This window comes from Parasteatoda tepidariorum, chromosome 11 (genome assembly GCF_982258835.1).
Source record: "Parasteatoda tepidariorum strain Cologne lab strain chromosome 11, Ptep-v5.0, whole genome shotgun sequence".
Classification (NCBI taxonomy): Eukaryota; Metazoa; Arthropoda; class Arachnida; order Araneae; family Theridiidae; genus Parasteatoda; species Parasteatoda tepidariorum.
In genome coordinates, this window is record NC_141765.1 from 70,067,770 (window position 1) to 70,092,830 (window position 25,061).

Sequence of the window (25,061 nt, forward strand, 5' to 3'; positions counted from 1 at the left end):
TCTGAGCGTCACGAGTCCTGTTACTGAGCTTCCTCATCTCTCAGAGGTGACTTTTACATTATTCGTTTTTCTCCTGATGCCCAATTAAGCCCACTAATATCTTACATTTTCAATTGTTGTACAGAAACGCGCTCCGTCGTATCAACTGCGCTTTCGTCTTCTTTCGTTTTTAGTAAGTAGAATTATATAATTCGTATTTTTTTAAAATAGTTAGATGTGTTATATAATTTTCAGTCGAACAATTTTTTTAAAGAGCATTGTTTATTTTAAGACCATGAGTGACAATCCAACTTTAAGACGTCATTGGGTCGACAGGATAATGAATACCCTCGATTGCCCTTTAAAAGCGCCCCTTATAAGTGCTTCCGTTCTTAGAAAATACGTTTTGATGTGATACGTACGTTTTTTCATAATAGAAACGCAACAGGGTATGGAAGTGTTCTAGTTCCGGATTCGAACATATATAATTCCTAAACGGTAATTAAATATTTTAAAAATATTGCTAATTATATAATAAACATTTGAATTATCCATTATTTTAAAATCTAATTAGCATTTTACATTTAGTTACACAAATGTTAAATTTATTAAATTTTTTGTTTTTCACTTTATTATATAATTTTGATATTTAGTACTGAAAAATAACAATTTTTCATGAAAAAATGTGATAAGTAATAGTTGTGTTTTAGTTGCGGATTTATTTTGGCTTTGAACATAAACTTGTGACAATATCTTAATGTTAACCTTTTTTTAAAAAATATTGTTATTTCTTTAAATGATCAAAATTCAAACAATCCATTATTTTAGAATCTAATTAACCTTTTACATCTTGTAAAACAAGCATTTAATTCATCGAGATGTGAAAGGGTATGAATATTTTTTAGTTCCGTATTTTATTTGGGGTTTGTGTATAAATTTCTGACAATTCTTTTAGGACGGTTAATTCCTTAAAAATATTGTTATTTCTATGAAATTTTCAAAATTCAAATAATTCATTATTTCAAAATCTAATTAAAATTTCATTTCGAATTACACAAACGTTTAATTTATTAAATATCTTTGTTTTTAGTTCATAATTTTAAAGCTTATTGTTCAAAAATCAAAAATTGTTTTAGATCAGAAGAACACTATAGTTATGTCTTTATAAAATTCAATATTTTTTAAGATAAAATTCATCTTGAAAGATAAAAGAAAGTTTTTAAGAAGGCAAGTTGTGTTTTCATTTATTTACATTATTTTTTAACTTATGATTTGTTAAAAAATGCAACCAACAATTATTCCATATTGATCAGCTTGTTCTTGTTTACGGAATTTCATTTGTTTTGTGATTTTTCTTAATTTTTTTAAAGCAAAATACCGGTAATAATGGGTTCTTCTTCTTTTTTGGGATCTAATACTTAAGACATTAGTTACTGCAACAAGTTTATTTATTTTTTTATGATAAAATATTTATATAAAAAATTATAAATATTTCTAATGATGAAATATATAATAAAATTTATAAAATTTTGCTATATATTTAACAATGTCCCAGAATAAAATCTATATTTTTTTAAAAGAAATGTATAATAATTGAAGTAATAAGATAAATAAGTACTTATTTCTAATGTAATAAATAAATACTTGTTCAATATATTTATAAAAATATTCAGAACAAAAATATAATTATTTTTTAAGTTTTGTTAATAAATATTCGAAATCTTTTGAAATTAGAGAACTTCTTTATTCAAAATAATGTAAAATAAATCGCAATTATTAATTAGCAACAAAAAAGTATTATTCTATTGCGTACTCTTTCTTTGTCTACTGTTTATTTCGCATACTATTTTTTATAATATTATTCTTTGCTAATAAATGTATTTACTTTTATATATATATATATATATATATATATATATATATATATATATATATATATATATATATATATATATATATATATATATATATATATATATATATATATATATATATATATATACATATATATATATATATATATATATATATATATATATATATATATATATATATATAAATAAATATAAAAAAATATAATTAAAATAAAAAAAATACATATATATATAAAAAAACTAAAAAAATAGTACAGTTATTTTACGTTTAGTTATCAAAACAATTTTATGAAGTAATTTAAAAAGTATAGCTCATAAGATTGTCTGGGACAATAGTCTCTCATAAAAAGCTTTTATTTTATATATTAATTTAAATCAATTCTTACATGATTACAAAACTTAGAAAGATAAACATTGAACTATTATATTTAAACTATATTAAAATATTGGTGATTAAAAGGGAAAAATTAGTTTTAAGTCAAATAAAAGTGTAAGAAATAAAAGTATATTTTTCAAAAGAGTTTCATCGATTCAAAATACTTACATAGCTTTACATTTCTTTTACATATTAGTTTATAAAAAGAAAATGTAACCTAATTTTGTAAGCCATTTTTTTAAACCTTTTTCTGATTAAATTTCAGACATAATACTTACCGGAGAAGTAGGAATAATTGCAAAATATTATTTCCTTAAAATTACCCCTATGTATTTTTTTTTTCATTTCAAGAATTACTGTAATAATATGATAGTATGATTTATTGATTATATAAATTCACGTAAAAAGGAATATAGGAAATGATTTTGTCAATGAGAAAGAGGTTATATTATTAGAGAAGTTATATTATTATAGAGGTTAGATTATTATAAAGGTTATATTATTATAGAGGTTATATTATAAAAGAGATTATATTATTATAGAGGTTAAGTCAAATAAAAGGATTAGAAATAAAAAAATATTTTCCGAAAGAGTTTCATCGATTCAAAATACTTACATAACTTTACATTTCCTTTACATATTAGTTTATAAAAAGAAAATGTAACCTAATTTTGTAAGCCATTTTTATAAACCTTTTTCCGATTAAATTTCGGACATAATACTTACCAGTGAAGTAGGAATAATTGCAAAATATTATTTCCTTAAAATTAACCCTATGTATTTTTTTTTCATTTCAAGCATTACTGTAATAATGTGATAGTAAGATTTATTGATTATATATATTTACGTATGAAGGAATATAGGAAATGATTTTGTCAATGAAAAAGAGGTTATATTATATTTTCATCATTTGCTACTAAGTCATTTTCATTCATGCTTGTTTCAAACTATACCCCTGCCGCTCCTTTACTACTCTTTAACAAAGGCTCTGTAAATTATTTCTATAGAAGCGTATTGTTAATTTTGAATCAATTATTATTATGAGTTGTTTTGAACTATAATTACTGAACATAAAAAACCTTGTTCTGAACATGAAATAACCGGAAGCCTCTTTTCAAGGTCTTGTCACCAATATGTTACATGTTATATAATTTCATTAAAATTAGAAGAATATTTTATGTACTTTTGACTAAAAACAGGTCTTTTGTACTTCAGGTAAATAATGATTCTTTAAATTTCCCTCTCAATTCACCGAAATTATCATTTTATTTTATTTTATTACCGTCGTTGAACAGTCGACCCAATTTTTTCGGGTTTCGAAATACTAGTATTTAACTCCTTAGCCTTGTAATTTTGAACCTGATTCAAAAGACAAGGGAACTTCTAGATCAAATATTGGAAGAAATTTGCCTCCGTGAAGAACTTTTTGGTTTAACTAACCCGTACTTGCGTTACATGGAAAGGAAAACCACGAAAACCTCCCACAGTTAGACTGACGGCAAGGGGACTCTAACCCATGATCGTCTACCACTGAGAATATTTTACGTCAGCACTGTGGTCGGTTCAAGACGGATGCGGAATTCGTATCGACCAGCCATCGCTGGTATTTGAACCCGGTTCACCACATTGGAACGCCATTACGGCTTACCATTTGATTTATTATTTCTTTTTTAATAACCGTCATTGAATAGCCTACTCAATTTTGGGTTTTCGACTACTAATGTTCAACTCTATAGCCTTGTAATTTTGAACCCAATCCAGAAGACAAGGAAACTAAGTACCCCTAGAGATATGATTTACCATTTGATTGTAACTAAAATTAACTAAATTCTGCTTTGACTACAATAATTCACACCATCCATATATATTGTTATTTTGTTTCATTTCCTTCTCCAACAATATCAAACAATACAATTTTCTTTCATTTTTATGGTATCTTTATTATAGGTGAAATTCATTCGTCATTGTTTTTACTCGTAAAAGTTGTTCAAATTTCGTATACATTTTAAAGCTGTATTAACTCACTAATGCCTCATCCCAAAAACATATGGAAAGATTCAATGCGAAAAAAGTGGTATAAAACCATGAAAACAAAACTATACGGTTTTTTAACCATTTATAACTAGCATGGTTTCAAAACCATAAAAAAGAAATTTGAACAAAGAAAAGAATTTATTACAAGTTCTTACACTTTTATTAAAATTTAAATATTATTTCACATTTCAGTTACAGCACTTTCTTGATTGACTTTTAGTATATATAACAGAACATTATAAATTACTAATATTTAAGAAAAATTGCTAAAAAATCAAAATTACTTAATCAAAAATATTAATACCTTTTTGTTGTTGTTTTGTTGTTAAAATGTAAAGTAGCCATCCTCTAATAATTATAAGATAACTTTGATAAATGGTTCTTCATTATTTTGTTATTCTGCAAATTATTTAAAATGCTTTTAATGCAATCTATTGTTTATTCTGTTATCAAAATTCGTTATTCATTTCATCTCATTCTCATAAATAAATGTACGAGACGTTACAATGTTGACAGTATGTATAGGACATAACTAAATAAAATAGCAGTGCTTTTTGTTTCCTTTTATGTAATGGAATAGTGCCAGAAAATTAACTGAGTTTTTAATGCGTAATTAATTTGTTTATAGCTAGCTTTCTAACGATGTTGCTTTATAATGACACTTTCATAAAATTATTTATTTCAATGCAGTTACCATTGTCTTCTCACGTCTCTCTTGCTAATGAATAATAGTAAATAATTACTATTTTAATTATTCTCATATTATCAAAAAGAGAGCATCTTTATTAAGCAAAATTAAGCAAATTAAGCAATCAGTTGTTTAAATTAGCTTTTACTGTTCTATTTCTCGTTTCTTTATTGCGGCTTTAGTTGTTTAAACTTTATTATTACGAAGTGAAATTTTTAACTTTCCATTAATTGTATTTTGTGCTTTTCATTATGTATTTATATTTTCTTTAAAACTTGTTTTCTGCGTTTAAAACTACTGAGTATTTTAATTGTAAATTTTTCCCAATGTATAGTCTATAATAAAAAAAATTGTTTTTGTGTTAATTAACAGTTGTGATTAAAAATTAGAATAGTCTTCCCCTATAGGTAAATAAGGAACTTTCAAAAACATATTTCAGTGTATGAATTTTACTAATTTTCTTAACTCGTTTAATTTTTTAGTTTAATTTAAAAATATAAGCTTTCCATTCAAGTATTTTAAGAGTCAAAAGTAATGCATAATTCTTTTATGCTTTGCTATTTTCTTTATCGTTTTCTAGGAATTTTATTTAAAGAAAAAGTAAATATTTTTTGTTTCCCTACAAAATGACAGTAATAAAAAATGGGTATATCACTGGGTACGGAAAAATGAAGACATAAGATTCCATTTAAATATTTTTAGTGTCAAAAGAATTGTCTATTTCTGTTATGTTTTATTATTTTCTTTAACTTTACCAGAAATTTTATTTTAAGAAAAAGTAAAGATAATCTATTTTTTTTGTTTCTATACAAAATGGCAGTAATAAAAATTGAGTATATCAGGCAAGAGTAAACGAATAAGCAAGCATAATTATTATTTCATTAGTAATTAAGATAATTTTAAAAAGTGTAAAATTTACTCATTCGATATTAAGATTGGAAAAAACTGCAGGTTTAAAAACCAATGTTTTGAAGAAGAAAAAAAAAAAACAGTTTTGAATTTTACCGAAACTAACATTGATGTCAATATCTTTGCGTTATATATTCTGTAAAATTTCCAAATTTAAATTTTTTTTTTCTAAATTTGCACATTTTCACTCTTTAAAAGATACAAAACGTATTATTGCAAACTAAAACCTTCATTACTTGAAACTTGCTAACGCATAAATTTGTTTATGGAGCTTATATATAAAAATAACTTTCCTATTTTAAATTTTAGAATAAAATGTTATTACTTTAAATCAATACATAACAAACAGTAAATTTCTAAGAAAAGTAATATATTTTGGACTACAACTTATAGAAATACTTTATTTATCTAATATTATATCATTGACATTCTCTGTTTGCCATAAATTAAAACTAATTGTTTTTCAATTAACTACTAAATTGCATTATCAAAAACCAAGCTGAAATTCTTCTAAGAAAATGAATGAGTGTTTTAAAACACCCACGCAAAGCAAAACATTTTTTTCTACTGTACTTCCGGATTGATAAGGCTTCCTTGACTCAGAGTGAATGTGTTAACAATATAATTTTATTTTTTATTTGAACTCAAGTTTTAGATTTTTTCTCTTGATCTTTGACCAAATTTAGTGCTCTATATCCTGACCATAACGCTTTATGAACCAATTATAACGATTTATAAAGTGTTGATCAACGGATTAAGAATATTTGTCACTGTTTATGAGGTCCAGGATAATACCAGCACTAATTAATAACATATTTTATTGGCAAAACAACATTAACAATGGTATATGATTAACAAGCAGACATATAAAAATCTTACATCCAGATCGCGTTCTAAAAAGCAAACTAATATAGAAGTATTTGGGGGAGGTTATCTAATTGAGACGCGCATGCGCTAGCATCTAAGTTTCAGCTCTGATATTAACTTACCTCAATGAAAACCGCTTAGTTCAAGCAGCTTTCAACGTAACAACTCAGTGTTTAATTTACGGTATTTACTTGCCCTTTAAATTCTATCAAAAACAAATTTTTTTCCCAATTCATTTAATTAAATTCAGAAAATCATCATCCATTTGAGAGATTTTTGATTGAATGAATTCAAAACTGATTGTGACTGATTTTTGAACAAATGAATGCATATCTAAGCATTATTGTAAGATTTGTGAACAACATTGCGGAAAAATAAGAATGCTATAAAATTTGAAAGACATGAAATTTATCTGGAGCTATATATTTTTTTAAAATAATGTTATAAAAATTAAAAAAAAAAAGAGAGAGAGAGGTAAAATTTTGAATATCGAAAGCATTTTTCAAATATTTATATTTATGGATTTTTATTCTAAACAATCAATCAATTTGTTTGACAAATATTTTAATTTATTAATTTTTTTGGTGTTCATTTGCAAATGATTTAATAAAATTAGATTGCATGCATCACATAAAAATCAATTTAGATAATTGATAGAAAATAATATTAGTGATGTGGAGAAATAAATGTGCGCAAAGATTAAATTTATTGATAGCAAAGCATATTTTTATTTACGCTACTCTAAATTTTTGAATAGTATGCAATGTAAATGATGAAAGAAATTTTGTGAGACAAACAAGGGCGCCGGCAGAATAATATAAAAAGGGGTGCAACTCTCTAACAAACTACCCTCCCCTCCCCCTGAAAAAAAATTAAAATATTCTGCTATTACATTTTGTTTTGTTATTACATATACTTTCATCTGCTCATTTTTTCAAGATACGTTTCTTCATTGTTAGCAAGATATTTAAAAAAAAGTACGAATTTCTTGTACTTACAAATTTTGCCCAGAGGCGATCGCGCTGGCATAGCTACTGACTTTGAAGCACAAATAACTACAAACAGTAGTTTCGTATACTAACGTGTTTGTGCACGCTTAACATTGGTATTTATTGTGTTGATGAAGTTTTACAGTTGCGAGAAGTCAGCTTGTGTTATACACATTTGTTAAACTGAATAACTAATAGAAAATATATTTACATTTTATTAAATGAAATTTAAAAATATAGCTTAGATATCTGCCAAGTTTGTGAATGCTCAGTGTGCATCAGAAAAGAATCAAAGATGACTTAGAATTCATTGAAAAAGCTAAAAACAGATTTGGACAGCAAACAAGACGATTACAATTCTTGTTTGATTAAACAATTTTTTAATTGTTATGTATCAAGAAATACTTAATTATTTGTTCTTCCATAAAAATATGTTTAACAAAAAAATTTTATAACAAAATTTTTCTGTATCTCTATAATTGTTTTTTAAAAAAAAAGCCAGGGGGGGTGCAAGTGCACCCCCTTGCACCCCGCTGCCGGCGCCCTTGGAGACAAATGCGTCAACGGTCGATTAAATAAAATGTTCCTTCAAAAGTTTCCAAGAGCTTATAACATCTTCCTTGACTTAAAATCTTAACAATTTTTGTCGTATTTTTGGTTTCGATTATTCATTATTTCTTTTACAAAATAGCAGTAGAATGAAAGAAAAAATATTGATAAAATAGAAATTTATAATTTTATTAAATTACAGTGCAACGGGAACTATATTGGTAATAAACATTTGTATTTTCTGTAGTTGATTTAAACAAATTCTGTAAACTCATCTCTTGCCGATTAAAAAAGACTTCTAAATTTGGCTAATTTTTACATCTAAAATAAACTTTATTTACTCTAAAATTTGGCTACTGTTAGAATCTGTTTCAATTTACTTCCGATTTACTTAGAAACTTAAAATTTTGTATAACAAGTGTAATTTTTGTTTTTCGTAGAATTTTGAAAGTTTAAAAAAATGACTGTGACATTGAATAAAAAATATCTCTAAAGTAAACGTTCATAATTTTATTTATCAAAAACTATAAACGTATAACGTATTGTATCAAAAACTATAAACGTATAACGTATTGTATCAAAAACTATAAACGTATAACGTATTGTATCAAAAACTATAAACGTATAACGTATTGTATCAAAAACTATAAACGTATAACGTATTGTATCAAAAACTATAAACGTATAACGTATTGTATCAAAAACCATAAACGTATAACGTATTGTATCAAAAACTATAAACGCATATAAATTGGTGAATGCTAGAAACTGTATTGATAATAAACTTAACTTTTACATAATCCAGTAGATAAAAAAATTTCTGAAAAAGTAAACGAAATTATGTTCAAATGGAGCTGATCGGCCTGTGTAGGAGTCAGAGAACTGCATCTTGCATCAAGAAAGTTCTAGGTTCGAATCCCGGGCACGGCATGAATTTTCTTTCCCTCTCTGTCTATATGTCCTTACTGCGGGAGCAACGTTGGCCCATCTAATATGGTGCCGCTGAAAGAGTGGCCAACCTGTATGACGAAAGATCTTTCTCCAGGTGGGCATTAAAAAAAAAATGTTCGAATGGTCGATTAATAATCATTTCTTGAAAGTTTGACCAACCATGAAATCGATAATTTCTTCATTGTATTTCCGATTTATTTAGAAACTTATAGAGTATATTACTAATGTTTTCTAATTCACGACAAATTTTTTTAATGTTTATTGTAACAAAAGAGTTCAATATATAAAATCTGTTCTAATCATCCGTGTCTATTTAGTAATACTAAAGTGCTCTATTTTTTTTTTTATCATTATAGTGGTTAATTATAAAGCGTGAATAAAACATAAGCCTGTATAGTAAGCTAAAAAAATTGCGTTAATTAACAATAAAATTACTGTTTCGATATTATTTACAAATTTCATTTTTGAAAAACTGACAATTTACAACCATCTTTTATTTGTTTATTTGCTTTTTAGTAAGTAACGAATAGAATCGAAATTGAAATATGCCGATGAAAAAAAGTACCTGAAAATAAAATTGATACATTTTTAGAATTGAATTAAAAGTTAAAGAAGTATGCTTTAAATTTCTAGCAATGACTGATTAACGTTTAAGTTTAAAATCGACTGAAAGTGCAAAATATTATAAGTTATACATCACTAAGTTTTGAATGTATTTTTAGTGAGGTGTAATTGCACGTGGTAAGCAAACTTTTTAAGATATTTACTAATTATTTCGACAACCTAATTTTATATTAGTTTTCTGCAGCACATTTATAAAAATATTGGAAAATTGCTAAAAACCCTATGAGTTAATGCAAAAAATATCAAAATATACTTACAACTTTCTTAAATGTATACATCCATGTATACATTTAATACTCTTTCCATGTGGACTCATTTCTTAATAGTGTAAAGATCATAAAAATAAGGAGCGGTTTAGTTGTTTTCTGTTTGAACTTTTGATTTTTCACATCAGTTTTCGAATATATTTAAAATATAGTAGATATTTTCTCAAAATATAGAGTAGCTTATTTTTACTCTTAACCACCTTAAATTTTGTTACATAAACTGATTCTGCGAATAAATTTCATTTATAAGAATAAATTTCTATGAATAAATTTTATTCATAAATTCTAAAAAACGTTCTAACGTTTAATAGTTTGACAATAATTGATTTTCTATAAAACAATTATTCATTTTCTAGAAATTCTTTGTTTCTGACATATTATTGAGATATTATTTGTATGTCTCAGGCTAATTGAAAACTCGGGCTAATTGAAAATTCCAGGCTAATTGAAAATAGCTGTTTGCGAATGTTATCATATTTATGCATTGCATGAGCCTAAGTGGTATCTTCTGATCTTCCTGATATTTTACAGGCTTTATTACAATAAGCGTATAGGGTTTTAGGCTAATTAGAAATGAGCTAAGAATCACTCAAACAGATTGAATTTTCTTAAACTTAATGCGATAAACTTTTAATAAGACTGAATGTGGAGACTGAATGCGCTTCCAGAGTGACCATAGGATCAAACTAACTGACCACTGAATGATATATTTCTTAATTAGTCTAAACGTATTGGGTTGGCAAGAAAGTAAACAGATTAGTGTGAAATAAAACTCAATTTTTTTCTATACAATCAAAAAGCAACAGAATATCTTTCAATCAGTTTAATGATCTCTTGCCATCTTTCTGGTAATTTCATGATCCCACTCTCAAAGAACTGCTGGTCTTTATCAGCAAAAATTTCAACCAAGTGAGATTCGAGGACATTTTTATTATTGGTCATCGTTTTGAGGTCATCATTTTGTAAACTTTAAAATAAATGATAATATTATTGGGTAAAGTTGGGCTATATGGAGATGCAACATCATTTTCCGACCGAGATCCAATAATTTCGTACGTGTTGTTAATTATGTGTGAGACGTCGCATTATCGCGATGGAATGCAATATTTTATTTCAAAGTATACACAACTTTTTAAATGGTAAAAATTTCAGCAATGACGACGACCTCAAATGACACTTTTGCAGATGAGGTCAAAAATTTCTATGAGCTCTGGTTTGTGAAGTTATCTGAAAGATGACAAAAGGTAATTGAACAGAATGTAAGATATTCGAATGATTAAAGTTCATTTTTTGTATAAAAAAAATATTTTACAATTAAAAACGAAATTACTTTATTGTCCACCCTAAATATAGAATAACTACAATAACACTAAAAAGTGTTGATTAGAAAAAACTGGAGACTTTTCCAATTAGCCTGACTTTTAGCAAACTTACTGTGGTTGTTTGCAGAAAGCCTGTTCGATAAGTTAGTTCTTTGCTCACGAATGAACTAATTATTTCCTTAATTTTATTTAGAAACTGTGTATCTTCTGTTTCCTGCTTCAGCACTAAGACCAGCCCAATATTCGCCTTATGACTGGAGAAATAGACGAAGGAGAAGGCGATATGTAAGTTAAAAAAATTAAATTTATTTATTATTTCCATCATATTAAAATCTAATCAAAACTTTTGTTGATTAAGTCCTAGTTTGGTAAAGTCTTTGGCTTTGTCTGAGTAAAATTTAAAATGGTTTTGTAAAATTTAAAATGTTTTCTTCGATGGCTGATTGGCAACATTTATCATTAAATGCGTGTAATTAACTATTTCCCTTTCATTCTTCTTAAAATTTCCGCAGAACTTTTCAGTTTCTTTAGAAAATAGTTAGTTTTTATCATTATGAAGATAATTTCATTTATAGTAAACATTGATTTTAAGTAGACGTTTTTAAATAATATTGCATCTTAATTAGTTTGCAGAATAGAGACTGCGGTAAAAATATGGCAACTCATTCATTTGTATATAATCTTAGTAATGCATACATGTCATGTCATTAATAGAAATGAATAAATGAAATGAAAGTTAAATAATTAAAATATTTTGCGAAAGATAAAATGTGTAACTTTAAAGCATATTATGTTAAAATTGACTTCAGCGGTCAGTGAAGGTATTTAATATTTATCGTGCGGTTGGAATCTATTTTAAGAATTACGATTTCGGTAACATTTTTCTGAGAAAAGTTTTAATTATGCATTTATTGAGAAACGGATTAGAGAGAGAGTACAAATTTAAGAGTCAAATTATAATGAAGAATGTTATGCCTATTAATGGATGACATGATTCACAGTTTGGAGAAAATGATAACGAACAAGAATAATATAAATATTTAATGAATGAATTCTTTCGCAAAATTATTTCGAAATAGCCTCTTTTCTGCTGCCTATACAGAACCTCAAATAAGTCATCAGTTACAGCTTCAGCGTGATAGATGTTTTCAAGACTTGGAATTTTTGTAGGATTTAGTACAGAAAAAAACGATTTTACTCTTCAATTAATCTATATAAAAAATTTATATGCTAAGTACTAATAATTTTGAGCCTAATACTAGATTATTGTTATTTTTATTAGGATAAAAAAATTTCCATTAACTGAAAAAGATAATGTATTTTATTAACTAAATACTTATTGTTATTACTTTATTACTACTAAGCGAAATTTAATTAGAGTTTAAATTACTCTCTTTCAAACATTCGAACTGATTTGACAAATATGTTGCTTCATGAGCAAAATTTCTCCATTTAGGCCAGTTTTATTAGTTTCTAATTATTCTCGATGACCATATTGTTTTTGAAAATTTTATAGAGCTTACTATATCATCAAGCTTTTAGATCAATTCCATAGTTTTTAACTTTTATAGCGTTAAAGGTTTATACAGATTTATGTGAAATACCTCCTCTGTGTACCTCTTTTTATTGGATCTGTTGAGAAAGTTGTTTGTTATTTATGAACACAACAATGTTCATTGGCAATATTTAATTATATTGCCAATGAGCATTATTGTGTTCATAAATAACAAACTACTTTCTTAACATATCAATATTCAAGTCTCGCAGTAGACTGATTGTAAAGACACGGTTCTCAGTAGAACCCCGAAGTCAAGCATCACTGGCTGCGGTCAGTAAGTGGATGGGTGACCACTTTGATCAGCCTGCGTAGGGACCGAGGGTGCACGGTATCGGCCCTCCTTAAAAACTGTTCGACCGTAAAGTGCTCGACTTCGCGCTCAGGTCGTCGGGCTACCGAAGCGGGGGATCCATCCCCTTTGCAGAGAATCAAAATTCTGATGGCATTCTTCGGATCATCCTCAGGGATGTTTCCTAGACCGTCACCAATAACCCATTGTGCAGCTCTATGCGACGTAAATAAAATACCTACCATTGGCAATATTCAAGTCAAAGACTCAAATGCAAGCGCTCATTGCAAACGCTAAGCAAACATATATATCACAACTACGTTGTTAATGATTATATTTTTGTTTACTTTGCTTATAACGAATAATTATTTACAATTATAAGTTTGAAATAAACTTAAATAGTACAAAAGAGAAAAAAAAAACGCAAAAGTTATTTGACTGAGCTAAAACCTTCTCACTGTAGAACTACTTACCGCAATTTTGTCACGCTCTATATCATAATGAATTTCTGTAATAATTTATAATATACTTATTTTTGTTCTTGTTTTAATATAGTTTTAACAATTATTTTAGAATGGATATGCTGAGTATGCAGTGATACCAGAAAAGTCAAATGTTGAGGATAAACCTAATGAAAAAATAGAAACTCCAGCAAGAAGACAATTTGAAAAAACGAGTTCTGAAAAGATTGATGCCCCCAAGCACACCGCTCAAAAGCAGGATAATAAAAACACAGATAAAAAACTGGATGACAATATTGGATTAAACAATAAAATGGGATTATCAAAAAGCGAAAGAAATGAAGAACCTCCCAACAGACAGAAGAAAGTAGTTGACGTTTGTGATGTGCATAGCAATATTTCGAAACAGGAGCTGAAAAATATTTTGAATGACAAGAGCTTGTCAAAAAATGACTGTGACCTTCCAAATAGCTCATCTGCGACTGATTTTGAAACAAACAATATGATACAAGAACATGAAGTGTCTCGATTCGAATCAAACTCAAATGGGAAATGTCATGAGCCAATTGAAACAGAGTTTACAGACAAGTTGATTGGAAATGAAAAGGAAAATCCAATAAAGGGCGAGAATGATGCCTGTGATGCTGCATACAACAGTCCAAACAATACATTTTCTGATGTTCAAGCATCTTGCAAAATATTTGATCCAATTGAAGAGGAAAATGAAAAGAAGGACGTAGCCAATGAAGAATCCACATTATTTTCAAATTGCAATAAAACGTCTGATATAATTTGCGACAATGCAGAATCCGATCAAAGCAATTTTAACCCATCGTCCTTGCCTGATATCATAAGTACTGTGAATAAAATTATTACGGATATTGATGAAAACAATGTCAGTGCAACGTTATCGAATAACAATCGAACTCAAAACTTTAGTTCCATACACAACACAAAAAATATTAATGAATGTGTTTCTAAAATCCCATCAGTTTCTGCGACACGATCTGCATATTTGCCATATCTTTATAATACAAATTCAGATGCTTTAAGTTCTGAGAGCAAAACCATTGATAATACATTACCAAAAACACATTCTTTGTATACCAATAACTCAATTTATAAGTTAGCCTTTGACGAAAGTCTCGAAGATCTATCCGACACAGAAAGCAGATCTCCAAGTCCAATTGTACGATGCCCTGTTGATAAAAATCGGGTTGATCGTGGATCAATTGATCCAGAATCTCAAGTGCCATCAAGTCTTATGAGCAATGAAATTAACGTATATGAAGCTGATAGTGGAGATGACGCTGGCTCAGAAGATTTAGAACTTATACCCCACCGTTATGAAAGTGAGAGCTTCCTGAATAAAAGCAAACATCTTTACGAAAATAAGCTTTCTTTAGCCGTCGAGCTTCTGAGAACGAAGGAAAGTCTTCCATACGATGCTCAGTTCAAGAGGGTGATTGAAGAAAGTCAAGAATCTGCGAAAACAGAAAGTTGTAGAACTGGGGAAGTGAACATGGGTTTTGTTGATGATTTTAATTCTTTGGATGGGATTGAATTGAAAAGCAATAATTTAGCATTTAACCAGTCTGATCATGAAGCCATCACAAAGCAAAGCAAAATTCATAAGCAAACATCTCCAAGTTACGATATTCCTTTGGATGATTCCTTCACAAATTCATATGAATTAGCTGATGAAGCTATTGCACAATCTGCGAATCACCAGGTCAGTTCTTTTACAAAATGCGTTCAAGTTCTTAACCAGTGCTTCGTACATTTCTTGAAATTTACAAGTGGGTGATAAAAAAATTTAGTTGTAATCCATTAGAGGTGCATCTTAATTGGTCATTAGCAAGAATACATAAAAAATATTTTCGGAGAGGGAATTTTGTACTTTTAGTAATAAATATTTTAATTTATGTATTTCTGTTTTCCGAAATTCCTGTTATTTACAGACTACCTTTTAAACATTGCAAAAGATTCAATATTGTCACATTTGTTCGCTCAATACTAAAAGATTGTACATTTATGAATATTTTCTGAATGATGCAATTTCGAGTGATATACGATACTAAAACACTCATACTTTAGTCTTAGATGATTATTCGATAATTATTAAAATATGTTTGTATGTTTCTTCAAGATGGAAAAGTTTACCAGTTTTAATTGAAATTAGTGTAATGAAATTAATCAATAACTACTGTTTGTCTATGCGCTTTTAATAACAAAAAACTGTATTTTGCTTCTAAGGTCATCACTTTTTTATTTTTATTTTGGCTATGGAAATTTTCTTTATCTAAGAGTAGTTATAAATAATGGTCATGGGTTTATCAATAATATAGTTTTTAGTAATACTCAACATATTTATGTAGTTTTGTGGCTCCCAAATTCAGTTACATATTTTGCATTTACATTTTCTTATTTAATAACAAATATTAGTGTAGAAACTTAAGCACTGGTTGTTCCAAAAAGTAACTTCTCTTAATTTATTTTTATACGTGGTCGGTTGTGTTTGGTAGGGTGTTCTACTCATACGTGTGTAGTTGTCTAAGACCATCCGGTGAACAAGGATAAATTCCTGAAACACAAGGCCGCCATGCTGTGGAAATTTTTTCTATAAAAAAGGCGGAATTTGGTGATGATTTTTCCTCGAAACGCCAAATCTATCTATGAAACAAGGTATTCTTTGAAGGTCATGAAGAGGTCAGTGATGAAGTTTTCAGAGGTACCAACGATTCTCCAGGTGACTTACAATCCCTATGTCCCCCTAGTCATCTTTTTGTTCCAGCACTTGAAAACTCTCGCGAAAGAACAGCCCTTAACAGCAATTGAGAAAGTAACGAGTCATTGCTCTAATATATATTCTAGAAAAAGCCAGAATATCTATGATTTCCTCGTTTACTATTAGATGGCTGAGCGACCACGCTCGCGTAAGCTGATCACCTCCTTTTCCTATTACAACCGATCTGAGAGTGCTGGAACGCATATAAGATTTTCAATGAATTCAGAAACATTATTTTCTGGAAACAAACTGTATTGGCAATAATATGGTAGGTATTATTTCATTTTACCCCTTACTTTATAAAATGAAAGACCACGCAGAAAACTACACTTCTACGTTGGACATTTTCTACTCACAATTTCTGAATTTCGTGCGTTCTTCCAGTATTTTATTTTTTAAAGCAAATGAATGCTTTTCGGTCACAAATCGATTTGTTTTTGAAACACCACACTATTCGAAATTTACTACATACAACGTTGAACATTCAAACAGGTATGATGAAACAGTTAACATTAGAATCTTTTAAGACCCAAACCCAAATATTGCATGGCTTTTTATTAAGATTAAAAATTAAAAATTTTAAAAATTAAGATTAAAAATTTTCATTAAGAACTACTCAGTTTGCATTAAATGTGTAATTATTAAGATTATTGTCACACCCATATTCTCACAAAGATTTTCACTTTCATTGACTATTACAATATTTTTTGCATTTTGTTTTATCGAGATCACATTAAACAGAGATATTGAGTAAGTTTATGCATTTCTCATCATATTCTTCAACCATTTTAAATTCTTACTTTTAAATTTACTCCAGCTGCTCTTTTCAATTTATTTGGTCCCCCTTGTTCGTGGTCACTTCTTGGTTGCTTGATGACACGAGGATCACTGGTGTAACAAAGCCTATCTCAGAATTTTTGGAGAAATGAGAATTCACGCCCCTTTCCCAATTTCAGTAATGCGTTGATGTTTCGAAAATCAGGCTTTTTTTTTTTTTAATTTCTTTGAAAAAGCTAACGAAAATATTAGTGGTAGCATAATTTATTTTTAATTTTTTTGAGAAAAATTATATAAGAGCACAAATTTTTTGATCAGTCATAATTTATTTTAGCTTTAAAAATACTGACAAAAAAAGTAGCAAAAGTGAATTCGCGGACATAGGAGTTAAAATGTAAATGCGAAATATATGTAACAAAATATAATTGAAGGTTGATCGTTCAGGTCAAAATTACGATCTGTGGATGAATGAATAGGTCCACCTTATAAACAGGTAGTGACGTACGTGTGTGGCAAAAGTTGAATTCTTGGCCATAGATAGCGCCCCACTAAACAAGAAGTCCCCATAATGAACAGCGTATTGGGATCAAAAATTATATTTATTTAAAACAAAAGTAAGGAGAGCGTTATCAAAATCCGACGATTAGGTATCGAAGTTGGAATCCGTATTATAGATGGAATCAAAACTATTATTATTTATTCATTTATTATTCAGATTTAATTCAAATGCGATCTAAATAATCTCCTTTTGTCGACATTAATTTTCACCTAACAAATGAATTGGTTTGGATAACTTACTGATTCCGGATGCTGAATTAAAAAGTAATTATTATTAAATTAATTAATGATACAAATATCTGCATTTTAAAGAATCTAAATATTTTATCATGTGAGCTAAGCAATTTTAAACAATAGCATTATGACCAGGATTCGAACAAATACAACAATTAAAATCTTTGCAAAATATCATATATTAAATTATATTTCTCGTAAATTTTTTAGCTGAATTTTTTGAAATTTCGTTTGCCACGATATTTGGACACTGCTAAACACGATGTTTAAATGTTTCAATTCTTATAATTTAAAATTTTTTTAAAATCTTCCATCATTATTAATTTAAATAATTAAAATTAACCAATAAATGAGAATAACCAATAAATAAGGTTATTAAATTTATGCAATTTTTTTATGTGGTTGATATGATTATATGGCTAATTCTATTTCCGTTTACCTATTATCATGAATAATTTGATAAAGAAGCTACTAAAAGTTTTAACAATTTTTGCACCCCTTCTCAAGTTGGCTGCCCTAGCAAAGTTAATACTTTTACTAGCATGATACACCACTGACGAGGATATCATTCAATATATTGTTAATCCAGCGATTATCAGTTCTTTGAGCTAAATGGTCAGCCTATTTCCATTTTAAACGTTTAATTTTCCTAACGGCATCTAAACAGTTTTCAATTAACTCATTCATGTTACTCGCTTCCAGTTCATTCACGGGATACTGAGTAAACCACTTTCCATATTTTTTTATGTTGTTCGAAATCTTTGTACATAAAGCATTCTAGTAATCAAACCATAATATTGGTCCATCATGTTTGTGGTAACTTGGTCGTTTGATGTCACGATGATACCAATTCAATATTTAGTTAATCCAGCTATTATCGGTTCTTCGAGCTAAATGGACAGTCTATTTCCATTTTAAACATTAAATTCTCTTAAAAGTATCTAAACCATTTTGAATGATCTTATTCATGTTACTTGCTTCCAGTTCATTCTCGGGATATTGAGTGAACGACTTTCCATATTATTTTCATGTTGTTCGAAGTCTTTGTACATAAAACATTCAAGTAATTACATTTAAACCATAACATTTGCCCATCATGTTTGTGGTCACTTGGTCGTTTGATGTCACGATAATACCAATCCAATATGTTGTTAATCCAGCGATTATCGGTTCTTCGAGCTCAATGGCCAGTCTATTGCCATTTTAAACGTTAAATTCTCTTAAAAGCATCTAAACCATTTTTATTGATCGTATTCATGTTACTTGCTCCCAGTTCATTCTCGGGATACTGAGTAAACGACTTTCCATACTTTTTTTATATTGCTCGAAATCTTTGTACATAAAGCATTCACGTAATTACATTCAAACCATAACATTTGTCCATCATGTTTGTGGTCACTTGGTGGTTTGATGTCACGATAATACCAATCCTATATGTTGTTAATCCAGCGATTATCGGTTCTTCCAGCTAAATGGCTAGTCTACTTCCATTTTAAACGTTTATTTCTCTTAACGGCATCTAAACCGTTTTTAATTGCCTTATTCACGTTGCTCACTTTCAGTCCATTCTTGTGATTTCGGTTTTCTACATTTCTTTATGTTGCTCGATAGTCTTTGTATATAATACACTAATGCAATTGTATTTTATACAAAGTTATATGCATTTATATAAAATTGTGCTTGAAGATTTTACATAAAAAGTTGAAATATGTTCTCTAGTTCCCCATAATTTTAAATTTGTATTTATAGGACAACAGAGAAGAAGTGAACGCTGGATATCGACGTATTGGAGTTCAGTTTCGTCACTATTTCTCGCCAACTTCGACTTTAGTTAATTCTTGGAATTGCTGCATCATTATGTGATAAAAGATCACCGTATTATATTTTTCATTCTTAATCGCCAAAAATGTGAATGTCTCTGATTTGTTGTGGGCATCTGAAGGCTAGCTATTAAATTATATCTATCTCTATATATATACATTAAAATACTATATTATGTCTATTTTATCATGGGTAATAAATAATTTTTACTTTTGATAAGACTCTTGTTAAACAAGGCTTGCAGTAATTGTGCTAAAACAGGGTGCAGTAATTGCGCTAGAACTAAAAATCATTAATTTTTTTTTAAGAAACAATGATAACCTATTGAGTATTGAACAAAAAAAAAATACTGTCAGGGCTCGAAAAAACTCTAAAATTTTACCCGTTCCAGAGGATGGCTTGTCCAATAATGTACTCATCCTCCTTTGAAACTAACCCGTAGCTTCTAAATAAATAAAAATAGAATTTTCTCTTATTTATTAAAAACATTTATATAAATTGCACAATGAATTAGTAGTTAATAGGATTACAAATACTAGAATTACAATATACAGTAATAAAAGAAATACTAGGTTACTAATATTAACCTAGTATTTCTTTTATGAAATAATTTAAATGACAAAGGTCAATTTATCCGAGGGTACTGCATTTTTTAAATGAATCAAATATGACGTTTGCCAGTTCCACAATCAAGCCGATGATTTACAGAGGTTTCGGCACAGAAATCTGAAAGGGGATTTCCATTTAAGTAGATGTTAATAATTGCGTTTAACGCTTCTTGTTTAAGACCAGCACGTAATGTGTTTTTTTGTAAGTTCATTGTTGAAAAGCCCCTTTCAAACGCAGCAGTACTCCCAGACAGAGAAAACATCGAATCCATCATGCGCAGTATGCTGCTGTATTTCTAGATTAGAGGGTCATTTTAGAAGTGAGGCGCTAGACTCTTGTTAGATGATAAAAATTGAAAATGTATCACGAACATTAACGGGAAAATGGCCGTCCGAGCGGACGTCAGATTCGAGATTGTCCGCGGGGAATTTTTGACCGGAAAGGACGGGCGGTTTTTCGAGCCCTGCTATAACTTTTTGTGAAATATGTCATTAATTTTCTTTCGTCTTCTTTTTTTTTAAATTTAAAATGCAGCAAGTGAACAGTCCTTCGTCAAACAAAGATACACTAGAAACAAAACTTATAATAAGCAAAGTAAAAACATATAGAACTAAATTATTATAAAAAGGTGATTAGTTAAGGGATTAAACTAGATAAAAGTGCCGTTGCCTCTCAATAAGAGGAGTTGATACATCTTTCTTCAGGATTCAGCTGTCATCTCCAGGTTGCCGCTGCATAGGGGACAAGCAGGGCTGATTGACTTAAATTAATAACTAGGTCTTATTAATTTGAATTTATCCAATTTTTTTCAATCAATTTACGAACACACAATTTAAAAAATATAATGATGCTATTATATAAAAATAACTCTCAGATTGAAGGAATAAAACTTACATTTCACATCGAGTTAACTTTGTTTCGTGTACTTTGCGATCAGGGGTGAAAGCGAGACGGAAAAGAGGAAAGGCTGGTAGTAAAACCATTTCAGTTATAGCTAGTTTTGGGGAGGAGTTTATTTATTCTTTTTTTAAATTTTTCAACAATATCTACTTTATCTTGGAAAAAAAGCAGTTTTATATATATGCCAGAATTATAAAAGAAATCTTGATAGTTACAGATATTTCATATTTTTCGAAAAAAATGCTGGAATAAAATGTTTTACGTACCAGGTTTTTCCCTTTTCCGTCTTGCTATATAAGGGCTTTCACCCATGTTTGCGACATTAATGGGTTAATGAGAGGCGCTAAGGACTGATTTTGTATTTCTTTATCATAAATAAGGATAATTTTTAATTTTTTAAATGTTTCCTTATGTACTTATTTATTTTATTTTATTTTATTATTGCGAATTTTTTAATGTTTGAAAACTTGCTTACGCTAGGTTTGAACTTATGAAATAAACAACAATTGAAAATTTCTCATTAATTTTAATAGTTTTCACGAAAGTTTAAAAATTATCCGTACTTATGATAAATAAATACAAAATCAGTCCTTAGCGCCTCTTATTTACCCATTACTGCCACGAAAAGTACTCTGCATATAAAAAATACCTATCTGAAAAAAGTGGTAGTACATATTTGTTTATACAAAGTGGATATTTTTTTCGATTACTTGAGCCGTGGATGTTTATGGGATAGAGCAGACGTCCTTGATCCAGCTGAGGAGATCCAGGTTCGACTCCCAGCACTGACTGGTTGATAGGAATTCTGCTACAGGCTCACATTTACTACAGTGCTGATGTAAAATAATCTCAGTGGTTGGTATATCATGGGCCAGAATCTTTTAGTAATCGGATTTACCATGGATGGTTTTCGTGGTTTCCCTCTCAATATAACGAAAATTCTGGTTAAATTCATCAAAAAGTTTTCCACAAAAGCTAGTGTGTTCGACTGTTTGATCCAGGAGTTCTCTTCTGTGTTGGGTTCAAAATTACAAAGTTGAACATTGATAGACATAAACAGGAAGTAGATCGGTTGTTTAGCACCAGTTATAAAATAAAATATTGCTTACCACTTTAGTTTTAAAAAAGACACAGAGTGATGAGTCCAGATCCAAATAGCTGTATAAGTTTTCAATTATTTTATCAAGACAGAACTAACTAGTTTTTTCAAAATAAATCCTAATGATGAAACACTTCGCTCATGGGCTGCAATAGTGTCACAACTCAAAAAATACGCTCAAAAACAGTTGTGAATATGAAAATACACATTCCTTTCAGCAGCAATACTAGCACAACTCATAATTCAACTTGCAGTAATTTTCGTTTAAGCAAACTGAAGCATTTCTTATACATTTTCCTTAGCAATGAAAACTTTAAACCCACTTATCTCAAAACATGATTTTTTTGAGTTGTGCCGCTATTACAGTCCATAAGCGACTTGTTCTATTACATTTCGTTTTGAAAAAAAGAGAACGTTCATTTTGAAGGCTCTGTCATCATGGAATAAGGAATTTTTTAAGAAAAAATAATATACTATTTTAAAACTTTTGTGAGTTTGTCATGACTTTAAGGTTTGTATGACTTTAGCAAGTGCCCTCTTTGTTATAGATGAAAATGGTACAAAATGTCTATGTGAAGAAAAGCCCCAGTTTAGGGAAAATAAAAATCATTTGTTATCGAATTTTTTAATGTTTGAAAACTTGCTTACGCTAGTTTAAACTTATAAAATAAACAACAATTGAAAATTATTCATTGATTTTAATAAGTTTTCCGAAAGTTGCCCGAAATGGTGATTTTTCAAAAATTTGATGGCAGCTTCATCTGGATAAGGGGTGACATGGATGGATGACATGGGTGACATGATGAGGGGTGACATGGATGGATGACATGGTAATGTCATCTGGATGACATTACCATGTCTTTAGAGCAGACTCTTTTTGACATTCTTTTTTCCAGGTGTGAGATCCTGCATAAGCCGCACTTTTTGAACTCTTGCACTAGAAGTAGAGCTCTAACTGACCAACAGAATAAGGATTCTTTGTAACTTGAACATCGGATTCAATCAAACTTGAGATTGCTAAATAAAAATTAGAGTAAAAATGCTTTCGCTATGCTTTTAAGTCAAATCAAGCTATAACTGTTTTTTTTTTTTTAAAAAAAATAGGTCGGTTGTTTTTAGAAAGATTTGTAAAGGAGAGATTCGCAAAAAAATAAAAATATTTTAATAAAACAATAGCAAAAAATAATTTAACATTTTAGTAGCATGTTTTATTGGAATAATATTTTGAAAAATTAGCATAATTGAAATTTTATTGTAAGAAAAGTGAAAAACACAACCTATTTCAGTTTACAGACGTTCTTTATTAAATCAATCTTAAAAGAAAAAGAGTAAATGAAACCTTTTTATGAAATTTTTTTAAAAAGTCACAAAAGACATTTATCAAAAACACTAATGTTAATTTTAAAGATGTTATCTCCCTTTGAAGTAATAGAATTCTTACAAACGCGCAATAATTGATGTTTTAAATTTTTTAAAGTAATCTGAAATTCGTTATCGCCGAAATAAATACATTTGCAGTTGATCAGGAGAGAGAAAAATGTGTATGTAAGAATTTTTAATGACTTATGTCACCAGTTTTAATTTCTTGATAATATTTATACATCTGAATATAAATCTAATATGAATCTAAAAAAAAAATATCGGATTTTGTACTAATGTATATTACCCAATTTTATCTGATTTAATGATAATTGATGACCAGGGGGAAAAAGCTTATTCTATGAAAAACGAATTTAATGGTTTGAGATTGTTAAAGAGCATACGATTTAAATCGAATAAAATCGAAATATACATGAATATCACAAACATTTACTTACATCCCCCAAAAATTTCCAAAACAAAATTTTCAATTTTTGATGTTGAGAAAAAATAAAATTTGAAAATCGGGTTAGACAAGAACAGTGCTTTCCTAGAAATTTCTCTTCCTCAGTAGAACTATTGTCGTTTTCTTCACTAAGGCACTCTTTGTTCACCTTGTCTACGCGTGCACAAGCACTATTTTCCCCTAGCACTCCTCATCTTCAAAGTGTAATAACTCTCGGGGAGAACCGATTTTCTACGTTTTTTATTGGTATGTCAAAACTTAGTAATCCACAAACTTGCAACAGATGGTGATCCAATCGTTATTTTTGTGAAAAATAGGCATATACCGTTCTTTTCCCACGATCTTAAATTAATTAAAAGAAAATTAGGAAAATAATTAAAAGTTACAAGTGATAGTTTTGACAGCTATTTTATTTTATTAGTTAAGACTGTGAACCTGGAGCTAACGCTTAGATTCAGGTTAACTAGTACCAGGTTATCTAGTAACTTAAGGTGCAATAAGTTTAACCTTTTTATTCATATTACATTCATTACTTTTTCAAATGTTTTATTTCATAACTAGATGCATTTATTTTAAACAAATATTTACTGGACTAATTTTTTTTGTTGCAATGTTGAGAACATCACCTCGATGAAAAGGGATAGAATTTCTTGATATTCTTTGGAAATAACAGTCTATAAGTACTTAATTTATTATGGCTATAGATATCTTGAT

The 25,061-nt window shown here is 28.7% G+C and overlaps 1 protein-coding gene across 2 annotated transcripts in view; it reads left to right on the plus strand.

Moving 5' to 3' along the window:
- The window catches only part of LOC107453671 (uncharacterized), a 41,462-nt gene extending 21,329 nt beyond the window's left edge, over positions 1-20,133 (plus strand). For both annotated transcript variants that reach the window (XM_016070580.4, XM_016070581.4), the window contains exons 5-7: positions 11,622-11,713; positions 13,849-15,468; positions 19,843-20,133. In XM_016070580.4, the coding sequence (XP_015926066.3) occupies positions 11,622-11,713; positions 13,849-15,468; positions 19,843-19,956 (1,826 nt within the window). In that variant the 3' untranslated portion in view covers positions 19,957-20,133. The remainder of the gene's footprint in view (positions 1-11,621; positions 11,714-13,848; positions 15,469-19,842) is intronic.
- The last annotated feature ends 4,928 nt before the right edge of the window (positions 20,134-25,061 follow it).